The sequence below is a fragment of the Pyrenophora tritici-repentis genome, chromosome 9, assembly GCF_003171515.1.
Source record: "Pyrenophora tritici-repentis strain M4 chromosome 9, whole genome shotgun sequence".
Taxonomy (NCBI): domain Eukaryota; kingdom Fungi; phylum Ascomycota; class Dothideomycetes; order Pleosporales; family Pleosporaceae; genus Pyrenophora; species Pyrenophora tritici-repentis.
In genome coordinates this window covers 1316293-1343467 of record NC_089398.1, presented here as the reverse complement: position 1 = coordinate 1343467, position 27175 = coordinate 1316293, and the positions used below count along the sequence as shown (strand labels likewise).

The window sequence follows — 27175 nt, the reverse complement described above, 5'->3', positions numbered from 1 at the left end:
ATTTGGGGATGCCACAGCGGCGACAACGACGTACTCCGCGCTTGTACAGGCCTGGGATGACGCGACGCGACAGTGAATGATGGTGCGCAGGGATGCGGCTTCTTGGCAACGGCGGCGTTCCTCCGCCTTTGGAGCTACTGCTTCCGTTCCTGCCCTCCATGCTGCACAAGGACACCGAAAGCCTGACAAATATATCCCCAGGCCTGACGTGCATACTCGGCCCCTCTTCCAGAACACACCCCGCTATAACATCCTTCCTACCGCGACCGCCTTCCCGTATCGTGCGGTGCCAATTGAGCCATGGTCACATCGCCAGCTGTCCCCGAGTATGCTGCACCTCTACTAGTTGTCCAATCTATATTTGTTTCTATATATGCGCTTGTCTACACCCACACTTCTACTTCCCTCAATTGCTTCATACCACCATAACCTGACTCCAACTTCTCGGCCTTTCTGACTGTTGACCAGAATCTACGAGGATGAGCTTCACTCTGCCATCGAAGCGCGCTCGGAATCACTGCAAACACTACGAGAATTAGGCCCGCCAGATCTCGTCCACCTCATAAAACAGCCCATCAAGAATGCGACCAAACAGGTCAGTAGTGCCTTTGACTGCCTGTCTATGAGGGAAAGTGTTTGACATGTGATTAGATTGGCGTGTACCACCATGTCTGCGGCATAGACGCATCCTCCTCTGCCAGCTTGGCTGCATATATCAACACACTCACATACTCTGCGCATGACAAACAGAACAAGGTCGTGTCTGGTCTATACTGGTATGGGCACATGAACGTAGCACGAGACAGTCGCTGACCGAGCAGCTGTTACAATGCCTTCTCACGGCTGGACATGCGCGTCCAAGTATACATCCCGGGAACAGTAGAGAGTTACTGTATCGATGAGCGCGGAGATAAGCGAGTCGCTACCGACGAATTGTGGCTAGAGACATACCTCTGCAGCGTGTTGCGGGCATATTCCTACGCCGACGATGGCTCGGGCGACACAATCAAGAAGATTGTGGGTGTGCGGCGGTTCAACCCTATTACGAGCACAGAGAGCGAGCACAGGTTCTTGGATGCGGCAGAGCGGCTGTTCTTCAACGGTAAACCGTCTTCGGCGTGTCCAAAACAAATCGCTGACGCACTTCAGGCTGGCAGTTAGGATCCGATCCTGAGATTCAAGTCCCCAATCTCGTCTCAAATCACCTAACTACAGGCCTACTCAACTACATTCATACCACCGGAAGATATACTTCTGGTATCAATCTGTTTGAGAAACTGCGGACACGCGATCCCGAGATCTCATCGCTCCTGGCCCGCGTCTACATCGAAGCAGATGAGGAGGTTCAAGCTGTACAACTACTACACGAAGCGATACATGACCTGCCTATGGACTACTCGCTCCTCGACTGTCAAGCAGAATTTTGCAACAAAAAGGGGCGTGGTGATCTTGCTCTGGAGATTGCCAAGCGGAGTGTAGTTTCTGCACCCAGTGAGTTTGGCACTTGGGCACGTTTGGCTGAGATATACGTAAGCCTCGAGCAATGGGATCTTGCTCTATTGACACTAAACTCATGTCCCATGTTCACATATCAAGACAAGGACGCACCCAGGATGCCAGAGCCCCAGCGAGTCTTCTTACCGGTCATGCCCGAAGCCATGTGCGACGAGATAGAAGACTCCAATATGGACGACATGGAGCTCGTACATCCAACTCTGCGGAAATTACATGCTGCGGGTTTCAAAGGTACCTTCCTGAAGGCCTACATCTTGCTCACTGAAATCACAAAGAAAATTGGATGGGATCAGCTGCTCAAGATAAGGAGTCAAGTTTTCGTCATGGAGGAAGAATACCGCCACGAAAAGACGACGCAGCAACCGCATTCTCGCAGCGCCAGCACTACAGCCCTTCGCTCTCCATCTCCCAACACGATCGCTCAACAGACAAACGGCAACGAACACGGCGAAGTGGAAGAGCGCCTCTCCACTGAAGAATCCGACGCGCAGAATGGAGAGTCCTCTAATGCCGCCGAAGCAGCAGCTGATCTCGAAAAGCCTGGTCATACGGTAGCCTCTGAAGTCGTAAAAGCTGGCAGTGAAGATCCCCACGCCCACGACGCTGCAAACCATTCCAACCCATCTCAGCCGAACTATACACATTTCCAGAATAAGCGCCTCTGCGAACGCTGGCTCGATAATCTCTTCATGGTCCTGTACGAGGATCTGCGCGTGTACACGATATGGCGTACCGAAATGGCGCAATACCGTCAGCAGCAGTTGCTGTATAAAAAGAGCAGCGAGGAGTGGGAGATTCTGGGCGAACTTGCTGAGAGGCTACATCATACTGAGGAAGCCGTGGAGGCGTATGAGAACTGTCTGCAAATCAAGTTCTCTCCGAAGGCGATGAGGGGTGTTCTCAAATTGGGCGAGCAGAGGAAACAGGTCCGAGATGTAACGGCAGCCTTGATTCGTCTGGTCACCTGGCAGTATCGGTGGTACTCCGAGGTAGGTCCTCACTTCCCCGTTTGTCTCGACAATGAACGGCAATACTGACATTGTGACAGTTCTCACCGAACCTCCTTTATACGATTCGCAAACTCATCGAAGAGGAGGGCGCCGTCAAGATCCGCAGCATCATCCAGGGTACCTCGCTGCCCCAACATGTCCTTGATCTTACACATCAGTATGCAGCACTATGTGCTGCGTTCAGGAGCAGCGGAAGTGATGGTTAGAAACCTTCGCCTCTGAACCACTACGGGCATGGGCCTGCAGGTGTTCTGAGTGTTGTAACCAATACAAGAGGATAGCTCATTAGTGGAAGATTTCTACTTGTGTTTATGTATGGAAGCGCTGGTGTTTGAGGGGACATGACTGGAGCTAGGTCGTACATTCAAGTCACAATGTCGAAAAAGGTGCGCGTCTACATTGGAGGAGGGCTTGAGTTCGCATTCACCTGTCCCCACATATGTCGATGCTCCTCACGCTGTATGCCTTGTACGTGTTCTTGCAACCAATGTATTCATTTTTATCGTCACAAGCCGCGGGATCGTATCAGGCAGCCGTTGCGCGCCATGTCACGTAACCGTAACCTCGTCCTCGAGGGGTAGATAGTAGACAGTATAAGACCCCATGAAAAAGCCCAGGATGAACACCGCTCCATGCTCGCCATACACCCTCTCTTTCCTTCTCCCCCCATACCAGCAAGCCAAAGTACCGCTTAACGGTAAGACTTCTGGTACCTGGCGCGCGCACCTGGACCGCCGAACTTCTTGGGCTCGCACCGCCTGTTATCGGCAACGAGCAGTGTGCGGTCGTACTGGATAAGCGCCTGCTTGAGCTGGTTCTTCGAGTGCTCGTCGACGTACTTTTGGTAGTAGGCGATGATGGATTTGGCGATGGCTTGGCGGATGGCGTAGACTTGCGAGGTGTGACCACCACCGGAGACACGGACACGGATGTCGACATCAGCTGCCCATTCTGTTAGTATTCCGCCTCTCCGTTGCAATCTGAGTGCATCGTAATGCTGGTTTCGTATTTGGGTGTAGTGTGTGCGTACCGAACTTGTCCACACCGAGGATCAGAATTGGCTCGTAGACCTTGAATCGCAGGAGCTCGGGCTGGACGAGGGAAAGAGGCTTTCCGTTGACCTTGACGAGACCCTTTCCGGCCTATATTTAACAAAACATCGTAAGTATATGATTCGACTGCGCGTATTCCGATCGTGGGGTATTGCGTGTATGTACCTTGCAGTGGGCGACAGCTGTATCACGAGTGTTAGCCTCGAGAGTTCCCTATATATTCAACAACGGGTGATATCGTACCAGTCGCGGTCTTCTTCTTGCCGAAGCATTGCACGCTCTGGGAAGCCATGTTGGGCGACTGTGGGAATGTGCGTGCGGTTAGTGGTGGGTGGGCGTCGTCGGTTTTGCTGTCGTCGTGGAGTTGAAGTTCGTCTACGTCGGCAGCGAATATTCAGTGGGCGTCCGTGCGCACCGCGATCCCTGGAAGCGACTAGCGTTGCTGTCGGGATAGCGCCGTCTGCAAGGCGCCCGGGCGAGGAGCGAGCCCGTCTTCAGAACTGCATCCCACTTACTAAGCCTTCAGAAGATTTTGGATTCGTTCGAGACGTCTTTGTTTGAAGTTAGATATTTGCATTCGCGAGCGTTACGTTACCCATCGCTCGATATGTCTTACGAATTGTACGTCTTTGGCAGCAACTCGGAAGGCCAACTCGGCATACCAGCCGCCGACATCGTCAATATACCTACCAAGGTTTCCAATACTCCTTCGCTTGACAATCTGTTGGCGATCAGGGGCGGAGATAATCACTCGCTTTTTTTAAGCAAGGATAGAGCTGTCTATGGTGTCGGTGACAATCGCAAGGGTCAGCTAGGCTCATTTGGAGGAGAGACCCAGTTTCAAAGTTTCAAAAAAGCACATAGTCACATTCTCTTCACCGCAGCTACCTGTGAGTCTTCAGCATATATCTCGAAAGGTGGTGAGGACTCGCAGTCATGCATACTTACCGAAGGGTCTGGCCGATGGGGAGAACTAGGCCGTGGAGATCAAGTTGACTGCGGGCCATTAGCAGAGTGCACATCACTTCAAGGTGCAGTCATCGACTTCAATGCTGGCGTATGGCACTACGTAGTCATTCTCGATGATGGCTCAGTCTACGGCTGGGGCAAAGCTCGTCTAGGCCAGCTTGGTGACAAGCTTTCTGGCAAAGTCACAAGACCGACCAAGATTGAAAACATACCATTTAAGCCAAGAAAGGTTGTCTGCGGAGCAGACTTTACCTATCTCGTTGGCGAACCATCTACAGGTGAGCACATACTGCTCGGAAAAGACAAGTTCAACATCATCTCCAACATGCCTGCCAACATCAAAGGCTGGAAAGACATTGGCGCCATGTGGCATGCCGTGTTCGTACTATTCGATGACGATACTCTGGCTGCCTGGGGCAAAGAGAATATGTGGAAGTTATTGCCGCCAGATCTCCCTCTTTTGGATAAGATCTCTGTGGGTTCTGATCACATACTTGCTGTGACGAGGGATGGCAAACTTATATCGTGGGGTTGGGGCAAACATGGTAATTGCGGTGATTTATCCAAGCTACAGGACGAAGTCAAGAACGATATGGTCAGCGGATTTTGGAATGAAATTGAGTTACAAGGGGAAATCGAAAAAATAGGGGCTGGGTTTTGTACTTCCTTTGCAGTTGTAAAGTAAGCAGCATGGAGATACAAATACACTGTGACCATCCCTTTGAGCCGTCGAGATAAAAAGTAGCGCAAAACTCCAAACGACGAAAGCAAAAAACCCGAACGCACCAAAGCCGTTCTTTCGAGCTGTTAGGCTAAATAGCAACGCAAAACTCTATATAGGAAAAGCAGAAATTCTGAATGCACCGTGACCATCCTTTTTGAGCCGTCAGGCTAAGCAGCATCGCAAACTCCAACTCCCCTCCCCTCGTTCATCCCCTTAATTCTTCTCGTACTTCTCTTGTTCTGCTGCTACATTCTTGTCGTTCTTCGCCTCCTCTGCCTCTTGCTTCTCGATCTCGATAACGCATTCAGTACCATCGAGTTTTTCCCAGATCTGGTTGGCATAGGTACAAGTACCAAGGCGATAAGCTATGTTCTCTGCCTCTCCAGGATCCCTAGGGTCAGGTTTAGCGATCATGAGGTCGTTCACTTTGGAAAGGTTGCGCAGGCTCCATATAGTGTCGACGTTCGGACCAGACACCGCTGTTTGGACGCCCCATTTCACCTTCCAGACGCCGTCGGGCGCTACTTTGGAAAGCTCGGATTTGGTCAACAGCTCCCATTCGTGAAACCATGGATACTGATTATAGGGGCCTACCTTTACCGATTTGTTAGCAATTTGTACATTTAGTATGAGCTTTGACTATGTAGACCTACCATCACTTCGTTATCCTTACGCCATATGATGACAGTCATGAAACAGCCGTTCTTCGTGATGCGAAGAAACTTGAAATATTTTATCGCCGGACCGAAGAAGTCTTTCAGTGCTGTGGGATGGTCGCCAATCCGATGCAGGATGGTAGCGACAAAATCGCATAACTGAGCAGGCTTCCTCAGCGTAGACCGGGGATCATATCTGACTACCTCAAAGCCATCCTCGATGTGCTCGATGTCTTGGCCATCTTTGAGAACATGTGGTTGGCCCTGTCGAGCATTGGACGGCAGCAGAGGGTGATTCTCGTACTTCATGCGTTCCATGTTGTTGTTTGCAGGATACCAGTTATTAAGAAAAGTATGTAATTGCTTTGAGGATTATCAAAGGATATTGGAACAATCGAGAAAAGAGATTAGAGTGGGGAATGTGGAAGAGGGATCAATTCGGAAGGATCGGCAATTATATATTACCAAAGAGAAGCAAGATACAAATGATTTACCACCGTGTCAGGTGAAGGCAGCCTTTACCGACCAAACACCCAGCATTGACCAAACCTTGATCTTCTATCACTTGGTAATAGAAGTTTTTATTGTCCTTTCAGAATCAAAGCGTCAACTGCTCAATATCTTGTCTAATGGCCGGGATCATGATGACCAGAAACTCGTCTCAACTCACAGCGAACCCATGTCTTCATCCTCCAGCTTGCCGCAGCATCTCCCTCTCATACTCTACTGCCTCCGTCACAACACCATCAGCCTCCCACTCCACAATCCACTTCCGAAATACATGATACCTCCACGGCTCCCGACTCAGCAAGAAGTATGCCAAGTCGCGCCCCATGAACAGCGCATACTTCAGATCTGTCGGCTCAATACCCAGACTACTCAGCTCCGACTCTATCTGATCAAACATAACTCCATGCCTTGACACAGGCGTCACAACTACAGACACCGACGCATATGTCTCCGTCCACAAGCCCTTATCCGAGATGTCAGAACGAACAAAGTAAGTCCAAGCGTAGTTTGTCCCGAAATTAGCATAAGTCCCAACAATGACCTGGTTTCCCTCTCGACGAATCATGATGCGGTTTCCTGATCGGCGCCATTCGAAGACCTCAACGTTGGGATCTAGGAACTCTATTAAGCACTTTGGGTTCGTGAGATACAAGACAGTGGCAACGGCGTCGCAAAGACGAGGCATTGCGCAACGAACGATGGCATCTGCGCTGTCTAAGTATGCATCATGAGCGATGATATGCATGTGACGAGGTGGATTGGATGCGGGCAGGTCGGGTACGTCGGTGGCAAAGAATCGTGACATTACTGTGTCGTGCGCGTCCATACCGTATGGGTTCCCGGAGCGCTTATCGAGGAGCTCATGCCTTAGGTCTTCAAGTTGCTGGAGGGTTGAATTGGTGTCGCATGCTGCAGGTGTACTGTTCGATGTTGAACGAAGACCGCGCATCTGGCGTCCACGGGTAGTGTAGTCCTCTCCAACGCGATCGAGGCTGTTGTGTATTAGTACTCATTGTTCACATCTTGCGAGAAGTAGTCACTTACGTTTCCGGTCCTGGCCACCGATCAAACTCCTCGTCATCTGCATCCCACATGCTCGTGTTTGGTTCGACGGCCTCTGATGATGCAGGGTCCAAGGGCTTGGATAGCCAGCTGCCCATCTGCTTTGTCGGAGAATGCTCAACCGATCGCAACGGCGAAGGGCAAGCAAATGACGTCAAAGAACTCTTGTAATTCCTCGTCGCACTCTTTCCAATCGTCTTACGCGGCGATAATTCGGGTGCTTGAAGATGCGCGACGAGATGCGCCTGTTTCCGCTGCTTAGTGGGAGTGCGCGACAAGTGCTGCAAATTCGAGATCGGGGAGCCGATGTTTCCTGCAGATTTAGTTCGACTCGCGGATGGAAAGTTGGTGTCGCTCGCCTGTGTTGGTGTTCCCTCCATCTCTTCGAATTCATCGTCACTCGGCTCCCAGAAATTGCGCGACGAGTACCCCAACTCATCGTAAAGGCTCTTGGTATTCAACCTGATAGTGCTAAGCGGTGATCCTTTGGAATAATCTGCAGGAGAACCACTAGGACTAGCTACCTCTTTTTCCATCGTCTTGTCCCGAGCCTCGGATGACGAAATCGGTGATCCTCTTGAGCGGCGCGAGAACATGTAAAAGGTATCGTAATTTGGGACGGGAGACAGCCGCAGTGGAAAGTTTTCGGGAGTCTTAGGTACGGAGAGTGTGAAGTTAGAGCTAGGGAATCGGATTTGAGCCTTGATGCTGTTCTGCGTGAGGATAGCCTGGTCTCCGGCCAAGTCCATTGAATCTACCTTCGATGTCCTCAATGTCGCGAGTTCAACAAAAGGATCTTCTTCTTCTTCTTCTTCTTCTTCTTCTTCTTCTTCTTCTTCTTCTTCTTCTTCTTCTTCTTCTTCTTCTTCTTCTTCTTCGTTGTCGTCGTCTTCGTCGTCGTTGAAGACAATGTCAGCAGCTTGCCTTCTGAATGTGTCTAGACTAGGTGATCGGATAAGGGCCGGGGCTTGAGAGGTGTTTATCAAGAAGCCTGTAGGTGCACCTAACCTTGCTCTCCTCTTGCCTCTCATGTCCGAGACAGCTGCAGATTTCAGCGGACGATGAAGTTCATGTGTATCGTATACTGGACTGAGCGAGACACCGTGGGAAGTCTCCGTAATCGTATATGGCGTAGGAGTATCGTCCACATCGTTTGAGTTCGACTTGGAGAGCAATGACGTGCGCTGACTTGGGAGTGTATTTAGACCCGGCGATTCTGCGATATCACTCAGCGCCGATGGAGGAGTACGTTGCCTTTTTTTTGGCCTTGACGTAGGCGTGGTCAGATTAGAGAACATGTTGTTCTGGTAAGAGGCCAGGCACTATCACGTGACGAGGCCCCGTAAAAGTCAAGGAAAGCAATGTATGCAATGAATGTGATGGAGTAGAGTTGATAAACTCCAGTGAAATGCGGGGGTATAAGAATGACTGAGCCACTGTACTAAAATGTCTGTGCACGGTTGGGGAGCGAGCGCGCTGTGTTGAAGGCGGCAAATAAGGGTCTGTGCTGTACGGAGAGTGAATTAAATCAGCCAATAAGAGCGGTAAGCGATCGTTCTAGTCCCGATTGATGAATGTATTCACGCCAAGACATGTTTTGCTAACCCCCTCGTGTAAGTACGCTGCACTCCCAGCTTGATAGCTGGTAGAATCCTTGAATAACGAAAATATCGAAGCACCATTCTTAACTTGGACGATGGCGATTCTCTGTGGTATATCTAAGCTACCGAAAGACTCATTCCAAGATCTAACAGACGTAAATGCGCGTATAATTCCTAGTCTTATCATAAGTAATAATAAATTCTACCAGACTAAGAACTGTGTTGACTTTATCCAACTGGCTAACTCACTCATACCTACTTGATCCGACCTTCTTCTCAATACTCCTCCCTGACAAGGCTCCATTCAGCAACTGTACCTCCATCCATAGCATCTTCAGAAAACTGATTGCCCAGCACCGCAAGGTGAGCATACCTTCCGCTCCAGATACTCTCTTGAAGCGTAACATTTGTTTGATTACCGATATAGGTCTTAATCTCATATGCTGTCACCGGATCCCATGGTGCACTCAGCTCTATCTTGCCAGTCGTGACCTTCTTCACGTCATCTTTAAGTCGAGTGTCGGAAAATGGCGGAAGCGTAGAGTTAGAGAAATAAATTTCGAAATGCGAGGGAGGCTGGTTGCCCCAGTCCATGACAATCTTGTTGATAGGATAGAAGGATGAGGTGCCGAGATCGACAGTAAGGTAGCTTGTGATATTTGCAAATTCAGGTTGCCACTTCGTGCTTGCAGCTCCGTCGATGGCGGCGATAGGGAACTGCCCTGGCTTGTTCCCTTGAGGTGGGGGTAGCAAATTCTTGCATTGAAGGATGTTTCCACCAACTGTAAGTATCTCGCCCATTGGACGGTTACGGACTACGAGTGGTTCGTCGCCAAGCTCGTATGTCACGTTATCTCGACTGCTGCGGGTACCAATAGTAACTGGAATTGGCTTTTCGAAATAAGTAGCGTTTGCTGAAGGTAGGGTATATTTCCCCCTAGGCAGTCGTGCTAATGTTGTGTGAGTAGAGTTGGATGTGGCATTAATACCATGACCCATCCAGTAGAATATACGGTAGTTGAGGTGCTCTATTTGCGGAGGTAGGGAGGGATCGATATCCAGTTTATCGTAATACAATCCCAGGCCCAAGTATCCGAAGATGGCAACACGGTTGGTTCCTCCCATGCCCGTCAAAAATGGGAATGCGGGATGTGTTCCACCGTTTTCTTCGACGTTATCCAGAAGTTGTTCTGAATACTGATACCAGGGTGCACGGACGTAAGGCGAAGAGGAGTAGACGTCGTATGTAAAACTCGAGCATCCAGAAGGAGACACCTCGTTTGCCACAACAGCAAACGATGAGTACGTCATCGCAGGACCATCAAGTGATTGTTTCGCCGCATAGTAGTCCAGGTTTGCCAAGCTGTAGGGATTTGGGTAATGCAACAAGTCATCAACCAGAACCACGTCTGCTTGCTTGACGGTGACCGATCCGTTCATACCATTATATTCCACGATGATCCCCGCATCCTCATTCACTGGAAGCCTCATCTTTGAGGCCTTCTCTGCCCAGCTAGCGTTAGGTTTGCGTCCAAACCAGGCATTAAACTCGTTAGTCTCGAGAAAATGCCTTTGAATGAGTGCAGTAGTAAATCCATTGTTGTTGACTTGATTCGCGTACTCATCGGGGTCAGTGGCGTTCCATATCTCATAGGCACCAGAAGTCTCGTTGAAGTCGAGCAGCTGCCCGAAGAAGTGCGCAACCGCATTTGATATAGGTAGTAAGGTGTCGTTAAAATATTGTCCATCACCTGTGATGATGAGGTGATTGTTGAAAGCCAAGCTCATATCCCCGTTAAGATGGTATTCGTAATCAAAGCAAGCCCCAGTCCCTGTGCAATTGCCGAAACGTCCACTGGTCCAAGGATAGACAGCTCCGCCAGGAGTGAACCGACCCGTCTGATTCTTGCTTGAGGTAAAAGCTGTTCCAACATTCCGCTTCGCTTGCTCAAAGTGCTCTACGCGATATTTGATGACGTTCTGAGCATGCTGTGGGTGTGATACTTGGATTCCGGGACTGATCCACACATCGGCATCCCAGAAAATCAAGCCACCGTAACAATCAGAGCCAAGCCCACAGACTGGTATGCTGTAGATATCCAGCTTCGTGTTGTTACCGGCTGCGGCTACAGCATTTGGCCCGACCATGTTCGATAAGAGATAGAACGGGTTCGTACGGGCCAGGATATGCAGTTCCTTCACTTCGGGATCGTTCGGAAGGGAGCCATTCGGTAAGCGATAATCGTCAACCGAGTCTGGCGTTAGGATAGAGGCCCACTCTTTAATGTGGGAACGTATAAGCTTAGAGTAACCCTCCTCAGCACCAGATAGGGAAGCATCTCGTGCTACCTTCTGGGGATCTGGGAAGGAATCAGTTGATGCGATTCCGATAAATTTCGTGATCTCAGTAGGGCGGAATGCGACCAGTTCAACAGGGACAGACTGCGCAATGGTTGAGCCGTTGCCGCTGCTGAATATTCCGTCTCCTACTTGGCTGCGGGCGGCGAGGTCGACCCAGTCGTTACTTGACAGAGTTGAGTAGACATATGCCGTAACATTAGTGATATTGCCCGGACTAACGGCAGACCAGATGGTTGGCGTGTCCTCCTCATACTTTTTGTCGACGAATTCTGAACGAACTGCACAGTCTCCATCGAGGACGTCGTACACCGTAACATTTACATCACGGGTTGCCGTAAGTCGTAGCCTGGTTGCAGCTTTGTTGACGTAAAGCTTGTGGATAAACAACTGGTAGTCCACGTCAATGAGTACGTCTCCAGAGCCCCCTGGCCTCCAGTTGTATCGCCAACTAGCAATTCCGGCCTTCACATCCAGACTCGACACAAAGTCTGAGATGTGGTCTGGATTGACCGATGCGTTCAAAAACTCGCCGTTCGCCTCAACAATAAGTCCACTCGAATGTGGTATACCGGCAGTAAAACTTTCCCATCCATATTGATAAAGCCAGGGGTAATTCGACCCCTTTGTTCTGGGTTGACTGTTCCAGAAGCCTGCGATTGTCGAATAGGCCTGTCGCCTGCTAAACAGGGGCCATCCGCTTATGATATCGCCATCAACCGGTTCATCGACTTCGAAGAACGGTCCTGCAGATGCGACATTGATTCCAAAATACCCGTTTGCGAGGGTCAAGCGGGATTGGTAGTGGCCTTGGTCCAGAGCATGCGTCGAGATGACCCAATCTTCATCATTCCATGTCACGTGCTTGAACTGCTCCTTCTCGCTGCTGGTGGAGCCTGAAACTATGCGAGTCGATGCTAAAAAGGCGACTGTAGCTCGGAGAAAGCTCGTCGATATCATATCTCGCGAACAGAAATAGGAATTGAGGAATAACACAGCGCAAGATACGCACAAGGCACGCCGGCCTTAAAGCAAGGGACAGAAACATGCCGATCATTCACGAAGGCTGACTCACGCTACGGTGCCACCCGTACCTTTTTCCACACCGCTAGACATGGGCCGGCTGATCGTTGTCATGTGCGTCTTCCGCAGCGCTACCCATTCGCGTCTTCCGGTCGCGGGAAAACGTATGGTACAGATTGCACACACGTCACGGCTCATGATGGAGCGGAAAGCCTGGGTGTTGCAGATTTGGACGGGCAGCGAGCCCAGAGCGCGTCGATCGCGATCACAACAAGCGACGTTTGCAGACTTCCAGATCGTAGGCTTATGGCGTCATCGCGGAACGCTATCTTTCCGAGCTAACACCTCATCAACCATCAAACCTCCGGCCTCAATCACGTGAATCATTACATGTTGTGCATTGAAAACATGGGAGCAGGTATATCTTGAGGCTGAAACTGAGTTATCGCTACGCCTTTAGGCAGCCAGCAGCCTTCGCGGCCCTTGCTGACTCACCAATCATCATGACACAACCGAACAACTGTGGCTTCTCCAGCCTTTGCCATTATCATGGCTCATAACATCGTTTCCAGAGTTGCCAAGGTTTTCAGGGTCGCTACACCGGACCTCTACACTCCACTCAATACCGGCTCACATGCTTTTCGCCTGCTGCACCTTCTGCCTGGAGCCTGGGAGGACGACATTTCCGCGGAGCTGCACGAATGCTCTATGATTGAATGCCGAAACCGCTACATCACCATATCCTACACATGGGGCCAACCGAATGAGGTCCCTAGAGTTCCTATAGCGTGTAACGGAAAGACTGTGTTCATCTTCGAAAATCTCTGCGTTGCTCTCCGCAGATTGCGACGGCCCAACCACGTGCTGCTGATTTGGGTGGATGCATTGTGTATCAACCAAGATGATACCTTGGAGCGGGCGCATCAGGTTGGTCTCATGGGAGAGATATACAGTAATAGTCAAGAGACTGCTATATGGCTGGGCGAACCGGCGAGTAATGAGCATGACGGTCGCGACCTCTTAAAGGCGGATGCAAAGCCATCGCGAATCATTTGGAATGGCGATGAGAGAGATAAATCATTAAGAGATGCATACTTCGCGGATACTGAGCGTTCACATCTATTTGGAGTACCAGCAGTGGATCGATCCTGGACTGAGAACGGACCTGATACATTTGGGGCATTGTGTCTGATCCACAGCTTCGCCGAAGACGCGTCGCACGCTGCGCTCAACACTTTAGATAAAGAAAAGGTTGCTGCTATTCGACGATACGGGTTTGGCAGTATCTGGCAAGGCTTGGTACTTGCAAAAGCTCGTGTACGCGGCTCTCGGTCTTCTAGAGTATGGGAGGGTCTTGCAAGGCTGATGAGTAGACCATGGTGGCAACGTGTTTGGATTGTCCAAGAGACAGTCCTATCTCGGAGAGCCACCATTCACTACGGTATGCTTTCCGCACCCTAGTCAATGTTCACCCGTGCCGCGCAAAACTACAAACAACAACGTCATACCTTATGTTTGGGTTTAGCTGGGACTCTTCAAGGACAGGACATTCTGGACCAGTTTAGTGATCTCGTTCTTCGCATTGAGGACACAAGACTCCAAAACAGTATATCCTCGAATACCGCAACAATACTGTCGCTACTCTGGAAATTCAGGCCACTCGAAGCCACGGACAAAAGGGACAAGGTTTTCGCCCTTCTTGGACTGACAACTAACTGCAAGGTCTTCCACCTTTTCTACCTGATTACTCGTCCAGCACTGCTACAATCTTTACACAGAAAACCGTGGGCAATATTAGAAGGGCAGGCTTGGTATTACCTCTTGCGGGAGATCTCGAAGCAGTGCTGAGCCGGAAACGCCTTCAAGATATTCCTTCTTGGGTCATGGACTGGTCACTACCGTGTCTCCCAACTGAAATTGAACGAGTTACAAGCTTACATGCATACGACGCTAGCGGCAGCCGCAAAGGATCTGTGCGTTTCCAGCCATCAAGTCAGCTCCTAGAGGTAGAAGCCATCTGTATCGACCATGTCGTTACTGTTGGAGATGTTAGCCGACATACACAAATCAACGACACATACGCAGCTCTGCTTGGGTGGAGATCTCTTACAAGGACTTTCGGAAAAACAAGCGAGCACTATCCGTCTGGCGGGACCTACGAGGGTGCCTTTTGGCGAACACTGATTACAGACCTGATACACACCGGTACGACTCCCGCTACGCGAGGAAGCCATGGCGTATATCGTCGGGCGACGGCCCGTGACTTCCCGCGATTCGTTCAGCCGTACTGCAATCTTTACGCAACGCGATCTCGAGGAAGGCATAGCTGCTATCGACCACACTCTCAAGACCGCTACGGCCTCTCGACGTTTCTTTTTTACAAGCAATGGGTACATGGGTATGGGCCCAAAGACGACTATGGCGGGTGATCAGGTATTCGTCTTGAAGGGTAGTAAGGCCCCTTTTATGGTCATACAAGATCGATCAGTAATTGTTGAAGGCGATAATTGGATAGCTCTAATATCTGGTGACGATAGCGAAGAACACATCTCTGCTACGACGAAGTTGAAAACTTCTTTTCGGTTGGTTGGCGATTGTTTCGCTCACGATTTGATGGACGGCGAAGCGTTCGAGCAAGCTGATGCTCAGATCGAAAAGGTCTACCTGGCTTGACGGTCTCACGATATAAATTATTTGATCTCCTTCTCTTCCTAGATACCCCTTCTCTATGACGTTAACTGTCATTCAGACTTTCACAAATTCGATACACATGTATGTACATGTAGCAGTCATTTTGGTAATGAGCCTAATCTTCTATGCTACTTCCAGTCATTCTATATCTCTAGGCCTATAACTTCTTAACACCTACGCTGATAGTGACACGGCGAATAGCACAACTTGAGATATTGAGTAACGTAGGTAGTATCTGATTAGGGACTAGCGCCGAAGTTTGTGAAGCAAACGCCGGACGCACGGCACCTGAGCAGACTCCGCAACAATCAATCGATTGACATGATTGATTCCTATATAGGTTAAAGAATTACTTCATTAGGCAGCCTTTAACCTAGATAGGAATCAATCATGCCGATCCGATTGATTGTTGCGGAGTCTGCACCTGAGAACCTCCACGACAAGCGATCTTCACATATCCTCCCCACTGTTCGCCAATCTTGTCACTATCGGGCTTCTTGGGCTTGAACCAGTCATTGAGCTCACCTATGAGCACTTCTAGTGCTGCCATCTCTACTTTCATACGCATAGCGCATACATGATAAAGGCGAGAAAGCGATCATGCTTGTCTTTGTTGTCAAGCGGAATTTGTGAACAGTGATTGTATAGTAGATTCCCAATGCCCTATTATGACTTCAGGGGATGTATGAGTCTAAGTGTGCCGGAAGACTATTACGTTAACTTCCAGGAGGCTTATAGTACTTTAAACATCGTATATTGACTGCGTATTATTACAACAGTATCCGGGGTATCTCAAAACGCAAAGCCGCAACAACCTCAAACGAAACGCTCGCTCAAAAAGAGCAAAAAAGAAAAAGAAAGTCCACAGAATGGCCCGTCTACCTCATCCCAGAGAACAGATTCGATCTAGCCATGGCTGAAACCTTCGACTTGCGCTTAGACTTGTAAGCCAGGTCATCCACGATGAAATCATCCTCTTCCGACTCTTCTTCTTCGCCATCATGGCCTTCATATTTCATTTCCTCATCGTCAGTGTCCGAGTGAGTATAATGAGTACGCTGTAAAGGCTTTGGGGCAGATGCCTTCTTTCGCTTGATCTTCACTGCTACACCCTTGGCATGCTCAGCGATTGTGGTTTCATCCGAGTTTTTCATCTCGATATCCTCCTTTTTGAAGGATGGCGTCTTGCTGATGTGAGCTTGTATAGCTCGAGGAAGAGCAGTTGGTGGGTCATTGGCCTTGACAACACGAGAGAGGTTTGTCTTCTTCACAGGCTTGTCATCCTTAGCCAAAGGCTTACTGTCTTCGGTGGTGTTCTGAGGAGTAGAATGTCTGGCCTTCTTCTTGGGGTTAGACTCTTCGTTGTCGTCGTCGTCACTTGGACGAGCACGCTTGTTGCCTTTGGGTTGCTCTTCAGCAGTGCTACCACTGGTAGCGGGTCGAGCTTCATGCTCGTAACTATAGCCGGGATCCTGGCTCTCTTGAATCTTCTCCTGCTCCTGTGCCTCAACGGTGGGCTTCTTCTCTTCCACCTCTTCTTCCACCTCCTTAGTGGCCACCTGCTCAGCATCGACGCGGAACCACTGCTGCTTCTCATTCCACTCGCGCATGGCTTGCTCTTTCGCAGCCTCTGCGACAGCTCGCTTACGCCTCAACCCTTGGTTGTAGTGTGCGACTTCACCCTGAGCATACTCTATCGCCTCCTGCTTATTACCGAGTTTATCCATCAACTCAGCGTAGGCCATATCATCGATCAGAAGCACGTCTACGAGATAGGATCGGACCTGGCTGTCTAGCTCAAGACCACGGAACTTTGCCTCGTCTATGAGGTCAACACACCTCATGGTCTGGTACTCTGCCTTGATCAAGCAGCGTTTTGGCTTCCGCTCCGGCTTGCGTGAAAATGGCATAAGGAACTCATAGCGCGTCGGGTTGGGCATGACAGGCGCCGGAGGTGGGTATTGGTTGTAATTTCGACGCCGGCTTGGTCGCTGTGTACGAGTCTGATTTTGAGCAGCAGATTGGGCTTTGAACTTAGATTGGGGCGTCAACGCTTTGGCGATGTTCTTGTTCATGTTCTTTTGAGGAGTAGTCGGGTCTTTGCGAGGATGGCGCAAGGTAGCCCTGTTTTCAACCCGATTGCCCCTTCTTGAATATAGTGGGCGGGGTGGAGGTATATCGGCGCGCTGTTTTCTGATCGGCGACCGCTCGACTACGGGGTTCGCTACTCGAGATATAATCCGATCGGTCGCGTCAGGCTTGGCTTCGGCGGTATGATTTGAGACAGTCGAGGCAACCGCGGGCTTTGTAGTATCGCGCCTATGGGCCAACAGGGGGGTCTTTGCGGGCTGGTTAGATGTCGATGAAGGAGCCGTTGACGGCTTTGGCGCAGTCGAGGTACTCGCAGGCTTCTTTGGGATCGGCTTAGATGTTGTTGGCGACTTGGATGTAGTAGAAGCACTGCTTGCGACCTTTGTAGAAGTAGAAACGGGTTTGGAAGCAGTCGAAGGCTTGGGGATGGTCTTGAATTTGATGGGAGCGGCGTTGCCTTTGGCCTCAGCGAGAAGATTGAGGAATGACATTGTGGTGAGTGAACAAATTTTTGGGATTGTTTGCGAGAAGAAATTGTTGATGTTTGGTAGCAATGTATGTACCAAGTATCGTAGATGGTTGGGTCGATTCAGTCGCGTAGTGTGGATCAGAAAGGCAACTGAACCATGGGAAGCTTTTGGTCGTGCAATTTACCAGTGATAGACGTGCGGAAGCGGTGCTTGGATAAGACTGGAAAGGAATTACTTCAAAGGCACGAAAGAAACAATGTGAGTGAAAGAAGGGAGACACTGTGCACATTTCGTAATTAGACGAACATACAACGGATCACGCAGAAGATGCACTACACAATGTATTTGACAGATATAGGTTGCATTGTTTACGTCCAACAGAGAGCAAATACCTGTCCGCAGAAACACTAGAAGCTCAAACATTCGATGAGTTGCCATTCGCTCCCAAATAGGACACCATCCTACGGTTCTTCTGGTTCACAATACATCTTCCATAACACTATCACTCCTTGACTCTTCACTCTTCACATCCTGCTCCTCTGCCCTCTTCTCCTTCTTCTCCCTCGATGTCGCTCCTTCCAGCATGACTCCTAGCTCAAGCTCGCTTTCGTTTCCTGAATTTCTCTCCTCCGTCTCCTTCGCCTTCTTTTCTTCTCTCTCCTTCAACATCGCTCCTGCCAACATCACTCTTAGACTAAGCTCGGTTTTCTCCTCCTCAAGCTCGTCCACCATACCCATTTTGAGCGCCTCATTCTCCAGCTGCAATCTTGTCATCTCGTTCCATCGTTCCTGGCGGCAGAGGCGCGCACCCTTGTTGTAGTACAAGGCCTCTGTCAGTCTAAGGAACAGTTTCTTTGTGTTCTTTTTTGTTGATGTGAGAGCCACACACGTGATGTGGGATTCGTCGATGATTTGGGTGCCGAATAGTGCTTGTAGAGTTGAATGTGGGAGGAGGCGGAATGCCATTCTTATGATATCTTTGCGGGGGAGATGCCGCATTGCTGTCAATCGTGGGCATGATAGGCCTCTGATAGTGCTTTTAGTTATCATTGTTTGATTGGTAGTGTTTGTGTTTTTTGTAGGCTTTGAAAACGGTTTGTCAAATTCTTGCTTTTCGATTTGGGGTGGAGAAGTAAGATGGGAAAGAGATGGAGGGGCATGAAACTTCTTATATACTACAAACAAACCGTAGACAATGTACCTGTATTCGCTTGTGTATGAACCATGGTTCGCAGTACACAAAGTACCATGGATGAGATGTCAAAAATCTCATCATTTGACTAATCGCGCGCGACTCACATTATACACATGCGCCACAATATATATTTTAGCGATGCAATGTAAAGCCTGAAGTGGCGCATACTGTCTCTGATTGGCGTGAAATCGCGAAGCGGACAATTGTACCAGCCTCAGGATGGTGTAATGATGTAATGGATGGCATTTAGCACAGCCTGAGTGGTCGCATGGGACGTGACACATCGACAAAGCCTAGTATACCGCTCGTGACGTCAAATGACCAGATGTTTTTTCAGTCGCAATGTTGGTGCTGACTCGTTTTGTTCATGTTCGTGACTTCCAGTTCTTGTCACCTACTCAAGCCTGCCTGCAGGGAGAGATTTGACAAAGTTTATGCCCGAGAAAAAAAAAAGAGATGCACCAAGTGTCAAACAGGTACTGTGTATTTGGGGTACGTTATTATCAGATTGAGCCTGGGGCTTGTGTCTTGAAAAGAAAACCGTTGAAAAGTCTCACGAAATTATTCGGTGCTCGAGAGTGCTGATGGTGATTGCGTAGCCATGAAAAGCACGAAGAAAGGTAGGGACAGTGGAAGACGTTTTGTAGCATGGCCATAGTGCAATCCAAGCTTATACACCAATCCCCAATAGTTATATCTGACTGAAATATACGTAGCAAGGCGTGTTGAATTAAAGTACCATATTATTTGAGTGGTAAATGTCAAATTGTGCTGTTGTGTCCAACTCTTGAACACTTACGTGACATGTGGGAGTTACGCACATGCACAGTACCAGCCCCTTGGTATCTCAAAGACTGCTGCATACAGGGGGATGTATGGGCAAAATAGCGTGGGTGACATTTGAACTTTACAAGGGAGCAGATGGTGCATATAACTTCCAGGGTGGAGACGGAGCGGCAAAACTTTGCGCCGAGGCCTCGGTGTTTGCCCTGTTTGCACCGCGTTCCATGAGCGCCGCCTAACTTTCTGGCCAGACAGCAACCCTGAGACACGCCACGATACACTGAACACCTCTCTCTCGACATTCCACATACCTGCGTTACTTTCAAGACCACCACCAGGCACATTTTCTACCGTCAAACCGTCCAAACATACCTCGAAGCCCGTCTCTACCCTTGCGGCTAAGCCATCTCCCACCAGCGGCAACCTCCGCGTCCAGATAGACTCCGAAAGCGGCGGGTCTGACAAAAGAAGAGCAAATATGGGTGGCTACCTATCCACATTCACAAAGCTCATATGGGCGAAGAAGGAGATACGGATACTGATTCTGGGACTTGTGAGACTGCGACGCTCGACTGAGGACAATGGGGTCGGGAGTGCTGATTACAAATGCAGGATAACGCTGGCAAAACCACACTGCTGTACAGACTAAAGGTACGTTTGTAGCCCTGGTATACTAGAAGAAGTAGGAAGGAAGCCCGAACACTTGGCTACGTTATGAAGACGGTGGTATGCTAACATCTTGGGACAGATTGGCGAAGTAGTCACAACGATACCTACAATAGGTTTCAACGTCGAGTCAGTAACATACAAGAACCTCAATTTCAACGTCTGGGTAAGCCTCTCTCTCCCTATCCTCTCAATACGCGTCTCACCGGACCGTCGTCTCCTCAATCCACCAACACGTTCCTAACACGACCCCTCTAGGACCTTGGAGGCCAAACATCTATCCGCCCCTACTGGCGCTGCTACTATGCCAACACAGCCGCCGTAATATTCGTCATCGACAGCACCGACATCGAGCGTCTGACGACGGCCTCGGAGGAGCTCCGCGCCATGCTCAACGAAGAAGAACTCCGCGACGCCGCGCTCCTCGTTTTCGCAAACAAGCAGGATCAGCCTGGTGCAAAGGGCGCAGGCGAAATCAGCGAGGCGTTACGCTTGGGCGAGCTCAAGGATCGGAATTGGAGTATCGTTGCTTGTAGCGCTGTCGATGGGAGCGGTGTTCAGGAGGGCATGGATTGGCTCGTGAGTAATGTTGGCGAGGGCCAGAACTGAGCCTTTTGCGGGGAGAGGGAGGTTATTGTTCAACAAGGAAAATGAGCATGGGGATGGAGAGTGCGGGAAGAGAGCATTACGCGGCGTACACGCGTCTGAATGGGGGTTACACTAGCATAGTGGGCGTTGGGGCGCAACAGGGGGTCGTGGAAGACGGGAATCTAGCGCCAGTCATCGTTACAGTCTTCTTCTTTCGAGTCGATATAATGCAGTTTCATTATTTTTCGATATTCATTATCGGTGTGTGAGGGCCGTCAGAACATGAATGAGCTTGTATACGTATTAATTACAGAAAAGCTCCAGAACACGACATCTAATAGTGCTCCCACATGCTTTCCCTACCAGGCCTCAACCGCCCCGACGTCCAATCCTTTCCATAAACATACGCACTAGTAATCTCTTCCTCATCAATCCCTAGATGGTCATCGCCATCTCTACCCCTAAACCATCCCAGTGCATACGTCTTCCCGCTCTTCTCCAAATGTCGTGTCATTTCACTCGACGTAAACTTCTCGGTATCGATGAAACTAAGCAGCATCTTGGACTGGTGGATGAAAGCCAGCACCGAGGCCATTGTGCCAATCTGGCGTGGCAGGAATTTCTGGCTACGCTTCTTGTACGTCAGGAGAGCGATGCCGATGAGGTAGAGTAGGATGAGCATTGTGAGTGTGAAGGAAGTCCAGAAGGAACGAAAGGTTTGCTCCGTGTTGTAGCGGTCTGTCGGATCATTCATCTTGCCGTCGTGGTTGTCGTCCCAGTCCTGACCGCCGAGCCCGGGGATGAACTTTTTGCCGTCTACACTGATGGAGGATACGCAGACGGTAAGAATCTCAGCGAGAATGGAGCCAAAAGCAACGAGCATGACGAGGTAGTGGCCGTTGAGGAAGGCTTCGATGGGGAGCCAGAGGGGGTTTGTGCCGGCGTAGTCTAGGGTGAGGGTTCTGGCAGGGGCGTGCCGGAGCGACAGCATATAAAAGGGTTGCAGCATGCGGACATCGGCATTCATGGTATTCCAGGTGATGCGGATGATGGTTGCTAGACCGGTCATAATCCAGGGAAGTTCCTCGGTGAATGCGCCTGCTACTTCGACAAACGTGACGATGGGTACTATTATGGTAAAGGCGATTAGGAAGCCGACAAAGGGGACGCCGACACGCAGCCGAAGCATAAGTGGTCTGGGATCGGTGTCTTGTTCGTGGATCTTCTCTTTACTGTTGCTGATGTATTCGCCCTGCCAAAGGGAGCTCTTATGCAGAATGTACCTTCGCTGGCGGAGTTGCTTGTGGATCTTGTTCAAGGGCGCCTGGTCTAGTCCTTTAAAATCCGCAAGAATATGACTCTTGGTAGCCATGGCTGCGATCCCTGCGATGCCCTTGGAGTCTGACTGCAGGCCGCTTTTCCGCTGCATGGCATATAGCAATGCTCCACCACAGCAAGCAACAATGACAAGACACGATGATAGGGCCCGAGACCATGCGGGCCGCACCCGAATAGATTTCCAACCGTCGTTCTCGCGATTGTCCTCTGGTGGCCACATGGTGATCGAGGCGGATTGAAGAACAGGTACGAGGCTGCTAGCAATCAACGTGCCTAGAGAACTGTAAATTACAGCAAATTGTTTGTGACGGAGTGCCCTGAGTGGCACCAACCAACTCATGAACGTCAGATAATCCATGTTGAGCGACTCCCCTGCAGTTGCTCCGGTCTTCTTGGATAGCTGGTAAAACGGTTCTAGGCGTTTCACTTCGAAATCTGACATCTGCCAGAGTACACCGTAAAACACGAAGATCATAATCGGTGCGTATTGCCAGGCAAAGTATAATGTGATGGGCAATTGGCCTACTCTTTGGAAATTGCTGAGCCCGCCTTTTATGGGATCTTTCTCAACGCTTCTCAAAGATATCTGACAGAGATATTCCTGAACACCGGCAAGGGCAAGGGCGATTACTATCAGCATGGATATCCACCACCAGCTCATAGTAGTGGGTCGCCATGCGGGCATTTGGGGATCTGCGTCGATGTTAGATAGCGCATATGGAATGACATCGGAAGTGGCACCTTTTGGGAAGAAATAACTGGTTTCTGCGTCCTTCTTGACAAGACCAGCTGAAAGGCTGCTCATTGAGTCGAAGTCACGAGTGACTGCTGTAAAGTCGCTGATGTCGACGGGGATCTCTGTCGCAACGGCAACAACTTGGCCAGTCTTTTCAGCTTCGACCTGTGCTTTCTTTGCCTCAGCATTCGCAACATCCGATGCCGACAATATTCTGCGATGGCCCGGAAAGAAGCCTGGCACTGGTCCTGAAGGCGTGTGCGTGAACGGTTTGTGGAGTATCGATGTCATACCAGCCCCCAATTGTGATTCGAAGTTTTCAAATTCGGCGGCATGGCTAGCTTCGTTCATATCTCTAATTCGTTCTCTGGATTTGTCCCTATCCTCTGTCACCGATTGCGCCTCGAATCCCTTCAAATCCAGTCCGCTGAGCAAACTCAGATCATACCCAACCGCCTCATCGTCCTCTTCCACACCCTTCAATCCAGCTCTGCGGGTCCCCCACTCTTCATCATCGAGCCGATAATAGCTTCCTCCCCTGGATGCTCCTCCATGCAGAGATGCGATTCGATGAAGGACGCGCTTAGTCCTGCTATTCTTCTTGTCCAATAATGGTGAAGCACGAGGTTGAGCAAATACGCTTGCAACTGGATTGTACGATGTTTCCTCGGCGAATGAAGGTGGCGGTGGTGCGCGAGGTATGCGATACGAGGTGTCAGAATTTGTGTCGATAGGTGGAGGGAACGACTGTCTTCTTGACGCAGGGGTACTAGTGGGGGGCACGATTGAAGCTACTGAAGATGGACGGGACGGAAAGAGTTGTGAGAGTCTGTCTGAGGTGCCAGACGTGCTTTTGCGCTTGAGTGGTGGTCGAACGTCAAACGGCGGGGTATCGCCTATTGTTGGGGTGCCAATGCGGAGAGCGGAGGGGACAGCGTGCTCAGAGGGTCTTCTGTTCGGATTAGGAGAGTCTGTCAGGAGAGGTGGCGTCACTCCTTTCATGTGCCGCGTTCGCGAATCCGAATACATGACCGTGGCTCGTAGTTTGCGTCGACGGTTGGATGTTGCCAGCTAGGCTTGAAAGCGACCGCGATTCAGAGCAAACCATACGCAAACAAAGAATAAGGACTGTAAGGGATGGAGTAAGACAGAAAATCGCACGAATTACACAGATGAGGGCGGCTGAGGGTGACTTGCAGCCGCGGTACAGCCCCGTCCCGTCATAACAGACAGGGCTTCCACATGCTGTAATAGGTCTTTAGGCAAGCAGGAACCGCTCACAATCTACTTTATCAAGCAGCTCGGGCTAAGATTATTATCCATCTATTCTTCATTCGTCTGGCAGAAGATTCAATACTCATTCAACCTCGTGTTGTTGAGCGCATGTGACTCGTGATGCTTGTTGTGAGGCGGCAGCTAGACGGTCGCGTTGGAAAGACTCATAGCTCGAATAATGCGCTAGCAGCGCATAGTCAAACTATCGAGAGGGCTGAAAGCGAATTTTGTGGTTCGATAGGGCTAGCGAGCGCTCCTGATCTCCTCTCGTTTACGCATCGCGGGCAGACTAAGCTAAAAATACGGGCGCTGCGGCGGCAGGGCTTTCGATATTCGGTTGCTATTTCCGTGTTGGGCATGGTGATGGCTTGCAAATTTGGGGGCCAACACATGGCATCGACACCGGTGAGCGATTTCGGCCATGCTGGTGCTGTTGATGAAGAGGAAGTGAGAAGAGGTGGGAGGAGGTTGAGAGATGATCTAAGTTAATCGCTGACCCGCTAACGTAATGGCGATTGATGCAAGGGCCTTTGTGCTGACAGCCCACCAGTCCTCCAGCACCACCATAGGCTACCTCAGTGTCGGACATTTTTTAGTGGCTCGCGCACGTGGCATTTACCTGCAACGGTATGTACATACTGGTGCTTCCAAGATTACAATGCATTGGTATACAGACTATGCCCCTCTCCCTGTGGATACCCCAGCTAGCTCAACTCAGTGCTGCCTCTTCCTCATTTGCACGATCGGACCCTTCCTGTTAGCTACAAACATATCGTAGATCTGATATTGATCCTCGACCTGCCGCCCAGGCTTGCCATTACGGTCACCACCACCGAGATTCACACCTGCAACACACTGGATTTCATACATCCACAATGTCTTGGCCATAACGAGTCGCATCTCGAGCCAGGCGAGGTTCTTTCCAACACATCCCCGCGTTCCAAATGAGAAGGCGCAGAAACCACTCTCGGCCAGGGCGACACTTTCGGCCGAAGAGCCCTCCTTTCCAGATTCGTCAACAATCCAGCGCTCAGGTCGGAACTTGAAGGGTTCAGGGTAGACATTCGAGTTGTAGCTGAGGCAGTACAAGCCTGTGCTCAGATGAACACCAGCAGGGAAGTAGCGGTCCTCGACGCTTGTGCCTCCTGGAAGCACCTCACGGCTTGGCTCTGCGGCAACTGGTGGCGTCATCCTCATGGCTTCCATGAGGAAGGCAGTAAGGTACTTGCAGGACATGAGTTTGCTGCCCGACTTGATCTCGTCGTAGCTAGAAAAGGTTGAGCGAATTTCTTGCGCAATCTTTGCCTGAATTTCCGAGTTCTTTACTAGGTAGAAGAAGGCAGCAGACATGACGACAGAAGTTGTGTCCGAGCCGGCAATGATGAGCAGCTCGCACTCAGCATACAGCTCGTCCAAGTCGTAGCCGCGCTCGCCCGTCTCGGGGTCGACAGCCTTGAAGAGCCAATGGAAGAAGTCTCTGCGGATCTCGCCTTCAGGCTTAGGGTTTGCCTCCAACTCCTTTTCGATCTTGGATCGGTTCTCGAGAGATGAGGCCACGAAGTTTTGCCACTCCACCACTGCCGGCGGCGATGCTACTGACAAGAGCCAGTCGAGACCGCGGGGTTTCAGCCACATCCAAATGTTAGCCACGGGGCTGAATCCAACCTTTCAAACATTAGTACGCTTCCTAAAGAGACATAGAGCAGACATACTGGGTGCAGGAGTTCCAAGAAAGTGGCCATGACCTCAGGAATGTGGCGCAACTTGCTGGTAGACTCCTTCATGTTGAAGTTTGTGCCAAAGCACAAGTCACCAAGAATATCGAACACGAGCCAGTTGACCCAGTCACTCATGTTGACAGGAGTGGTCCATCCGCCATCCTTCGAGACCTGTCCGCCGAGCAGCTCCAGCCATCGGTCAATGTTTGAGTGCAAGAACGTCTCAGCATCTCGTAGTGCAGCTTCCGAGAAGGCGTAGTTCAACACACGACGCTTGCGAGCGTGAACACTGACGGCAGTGCTGTTCCACGTGTTGATGGTATTGACATTACGGGGCCATATCTGGTAATAGTCGCCCTTCCTGACATTTCCCTTTGGTCCAAAAATCTTCTTAAATGCGGAGGGTGTGTTGAGGACAACGCTGTCAGGGCGATACCGAAATTCAGGGCCTGCTAGTCATCAGCACGCAAGCCTGGACCGGGAAGGGCGCTCCCATACCGTATTGCTCCTGCAGGTTATGCAGCCAGATGTGTCTGTCACCTGTACGAGTGTGCCACCACGAGGGAATCACTGTCAGCCGGGCCCAGAACGGACCCGGGTACGAGGCCAGTGGATGGAAATAGAGCCGATAGACTGCGGTGACAAATACGTAGGCCAATGACAGTGAGGAGCATAGTATGAAGAGACTCGGGTAAGACGACGCCGCGCCTAGGGCATCTTGAGAGGACATCATGCACGATGTAATCAATCAGAGGCAGAAGCAAAGCAGTTGAGGATGCGAAAGCGAAACTCTGAGCGTGGGGACTCTTGTACGCCCCTCATGCTCGCCGACAATCAATTACGGACCTGTCTTGCGTGCCCCTATCCAGCTCGCACAGCAGCTATTAGCGGCCGTTTGATTGGACTCTGGCGACCTTGGTTGGACTAATATCGGGGTTGATTGTCTAAGACGACTTGGTATGTGGAGTTTTGCTTCTCAGTTGGGCTAGAGGTAGGCCCGAACGAGCCGCTCCCGGTAACACCACCTCCCGCACCAAACATCCTCGCATCAAGTCCACAGAGCGACTCCCCACTCCGCACCTCAGCAACTCACTAGGACTAACCAGTGATTCAGAATTTACTTTTTCGACCTGTGCAGGCATCA

At 50.4% G+C, this 27175-nt stretch overlaps 13 protein-coding genes across 13 annotated transcripts; 5 read left to right on the top strand and 8 right to left on the bottom strand.

Moving 5' to 3' along the window:
- Positions 1 to 300: 300 nt before the first annotated feature.
- Positions 301 to 2731, top strand: PtrM4_148870 (ChAPs domain containing protein; the record flags this gene model as incomplete). The annotated part of the gene is made up of 6 exons (XM_066109969.1): positions 301 to 326; positions 469 to 595; positions 652 to 776; positions 822 to 1102; positions 1150 to 2504; positions 2564 to 2731. 6 exons carry the CDS (start codon positions 301 to 303, stop codon positions 2729 to 2731), a joined length of 2082 nt encoding a protein of 693 aa, XP_065959952.1.
- Positions 2732 to 3216: 485 nt separating this feature from the next.
- On the bottom strand, positions 3217 to 3869 carry PtrM4_148860 (40S ribosomal protein uS9; the record flags this gene model as incomplete). Its single annotated transcript, XM_001938649.2, has 4 exons — positions 3217 to 3467; positions 3556 to 3667; positions 3743 to 3759; positions 3821 to 3869. 4 exons carry the CDS (start codon positions 3867 to 3869, stop codon positions 3217 to 3219), a joined length of 429 nt encoding a protein of 142 aa, XP_001938684.1.
- Positions 3870 to 4184: 315 nt separating this feature from the next.
- Positions 4185 to 5231, top strand: PtrM4_148850 (ATS1, Alpha-tubulin suppressor and related RCC1 domain-containing protein; the record flags this gene model as incomplete). Its single annotated transcript, XM_001938650.1, has 1 exon — positions 4185 to 5231. One exon carries the CDS (start codon positions 4185 to 4187, stop codon positions 5229 to 5231), a length of 1047 nt encoding a protein of 348 aa, XP_001938685.1.
- Positions 5232 to 5574: 343 nt separating this feature from the next.
- Positions 5575 to 6244, bottom strand: PtrM4_148840 (uncharacterized protein; the record flags this gene model as incomplete). The annotated part of the gene is made up of 3 exons (XM_066109968.1): positions 5575 to 5600; positions 5624 to 5864; positions 5924 to 6244. 3 exons carry the CDS (start codon positions 6242 to 6244, stop codon positions 5575 to 5577), a joined length of 588 nt encoding a protein of 195 aa, XP_065959951.1.
- Positions 6245 to 6611: 367 nt separating this feature from the next.
- On the bottom strand, positions 6612 to 8247 carry PtrM4_148830 (uncharacterized protein; the record flags this gene model as incomplete). Its single annotated transcript, XM_001938652.2, has 2 exons — positions 6612 to 7428; positions 7481 to 8247. The coding sequence occupies 2 exons, from the start codon at positions 8245 to 8247 to the stop codon at positions 6612 to 6614; spliced, it is 1584 nt and encodes a 527-aa protein (XP_001938687.2).
- Positions 8248 to 9375: 1128 nt separating this feature from the next.
- Positions 9376 to 12417, bottom strand: PtrM4_148820 (Glyco-hydro-65m multi-domain protein; the record flags this gene model as incomplete). Its single annotated transcript, XM_001938653.1, has 1 exon — positions 9376 to 12417. One exon carries the CDS (start codon positions 12415 to 12417, stop codon positions 9376 to 9378), a length of 3042 nt encoding a protein of 1013 aa, XP_001938688.1.
- Positions 12418 to 13029: 612 nt separating this feature from the next.
- PtrM4_148810 (HET domain containing protein) lies at positions 13030 to 13941 on the top strand (the record flags this gene model as incomplete). Its single annotated transcript, XM_001938654.2, has 1 exon — positions 13030 to 13941. One exon carries the CDS (start codon positions 13030 to 13032, stop codon positions 13939 to 13941), a length of 912 nt encoding a protein of 303 aa, XP_001938689.2.
- Positions 13942 to 14712: 771 nt separating this feature from the next.
- PtrM4_148800 (PBPe domain containing protein) lies at positions 14713 to 15153 on the top strand (the record flags this gene model as incomplete). Its single annotated transcript, XM_066109967.1, has 1 exon — positions 14713 to 15153. One exon carries the CDS (start codon positions 14713 to 14715, stop codon positions 15151 to 15153), a length of 441 nt encoding a protein of 146 aa, XP_065959950.1.
- Positions 15154 to 16049: 896 nt separating this feature from the next.
- On the bottom strand, positions 16050 to 17753 carry PtrM4_148790 (KAR9 multi-domain protein; the record flags this gene model as incomplete). The annotated part of the gene is made up of 1 exon (XM_001938655.1): positions 16050 to 17753. The coding sequence occupies one exon, from the start codon at positions 17751 to 17753 to the stop codon at positions 16050 to 16052; it is 1704 nt and encodes a 567-aa protein (XP_001938690.1).
- A 574-nt stretch (positions 17754 to 18327) lies between these two features.
- Positions 18328 to 18698, bottom strand: PtrM4_148780 (uncharacterized protein; the record flags this gene model as incomplete). Its single annotated transcript, XM_066109966.1, has 2 exons — positions 18328 to 18346; positions 18415 to 18698. The coding sequence occupies 2 exons, from the start codon at positions 18696 to 18698 to the stop codon at positions 18328 to 18330; spliced, it is 303 nt and encodes a 100-aa protein (XP_065959949.1).
- Positions 18699 to 20188: 1490 nt separating this feature from the next.
- Positions 20189 to 20985, top strand: PtrM4_148770 (GTPase SAR1 and related small G protein; the record flags this gene model as incomplete). Its single annotated transcript, XM_001938657.2, has 4 exons — positions 20189 to 20263; positions 20323 to 20361; positions 20459 to 20542; positions 20635 to 20985. The coding sequence occupies 4 exons, from the start codon at positions 20189 to 20191 to the stop codon at positions 20983 to 20985; spliced, it is 549 nt and encodes a 182-aa protein (XP_001938692.1).
- Positions 20986 to 21298: 313 nt separating this feature from the next.
- On the bottom strand, positions 21299 to 24040 carry PtrM4_148760 (uncharacterized protein; the record flags this gene model as incomplete). The annotated part of the gene is made up of 1 exon (XM_066109965.1): positions 21299 to 24040. The coding sequence occupies one exon, from the start codon at positions 24038 to 24040 to the stop codon at positions 21299 to 21301; it is 2742 nt and encodes a 913-aa protein (XP_065959948.1).
- Positions 24041 to 25027: 987 nt separating this feature from the next.
- Positions 25028 to 26761, bottom strand: PtrM4_148750 (uncharacterized protein; the record flags this gene model as incomplete). The annotated part of the gene is made up of 3 exons (XM_066109964.1): positions 25028 to 25978; positions 26026 to 26480; positions 26530 to 26761. 3 exons carry the CDS (start codon positions 26759 to 26761, stop codon positions 25028 to 25030), a joined length of 1638 nt encoding a protein of 545 aa, XP_065959947.1.
- Between the last annotated feature and the right edge of the window lie 414 nt (positions 26762 to 27175).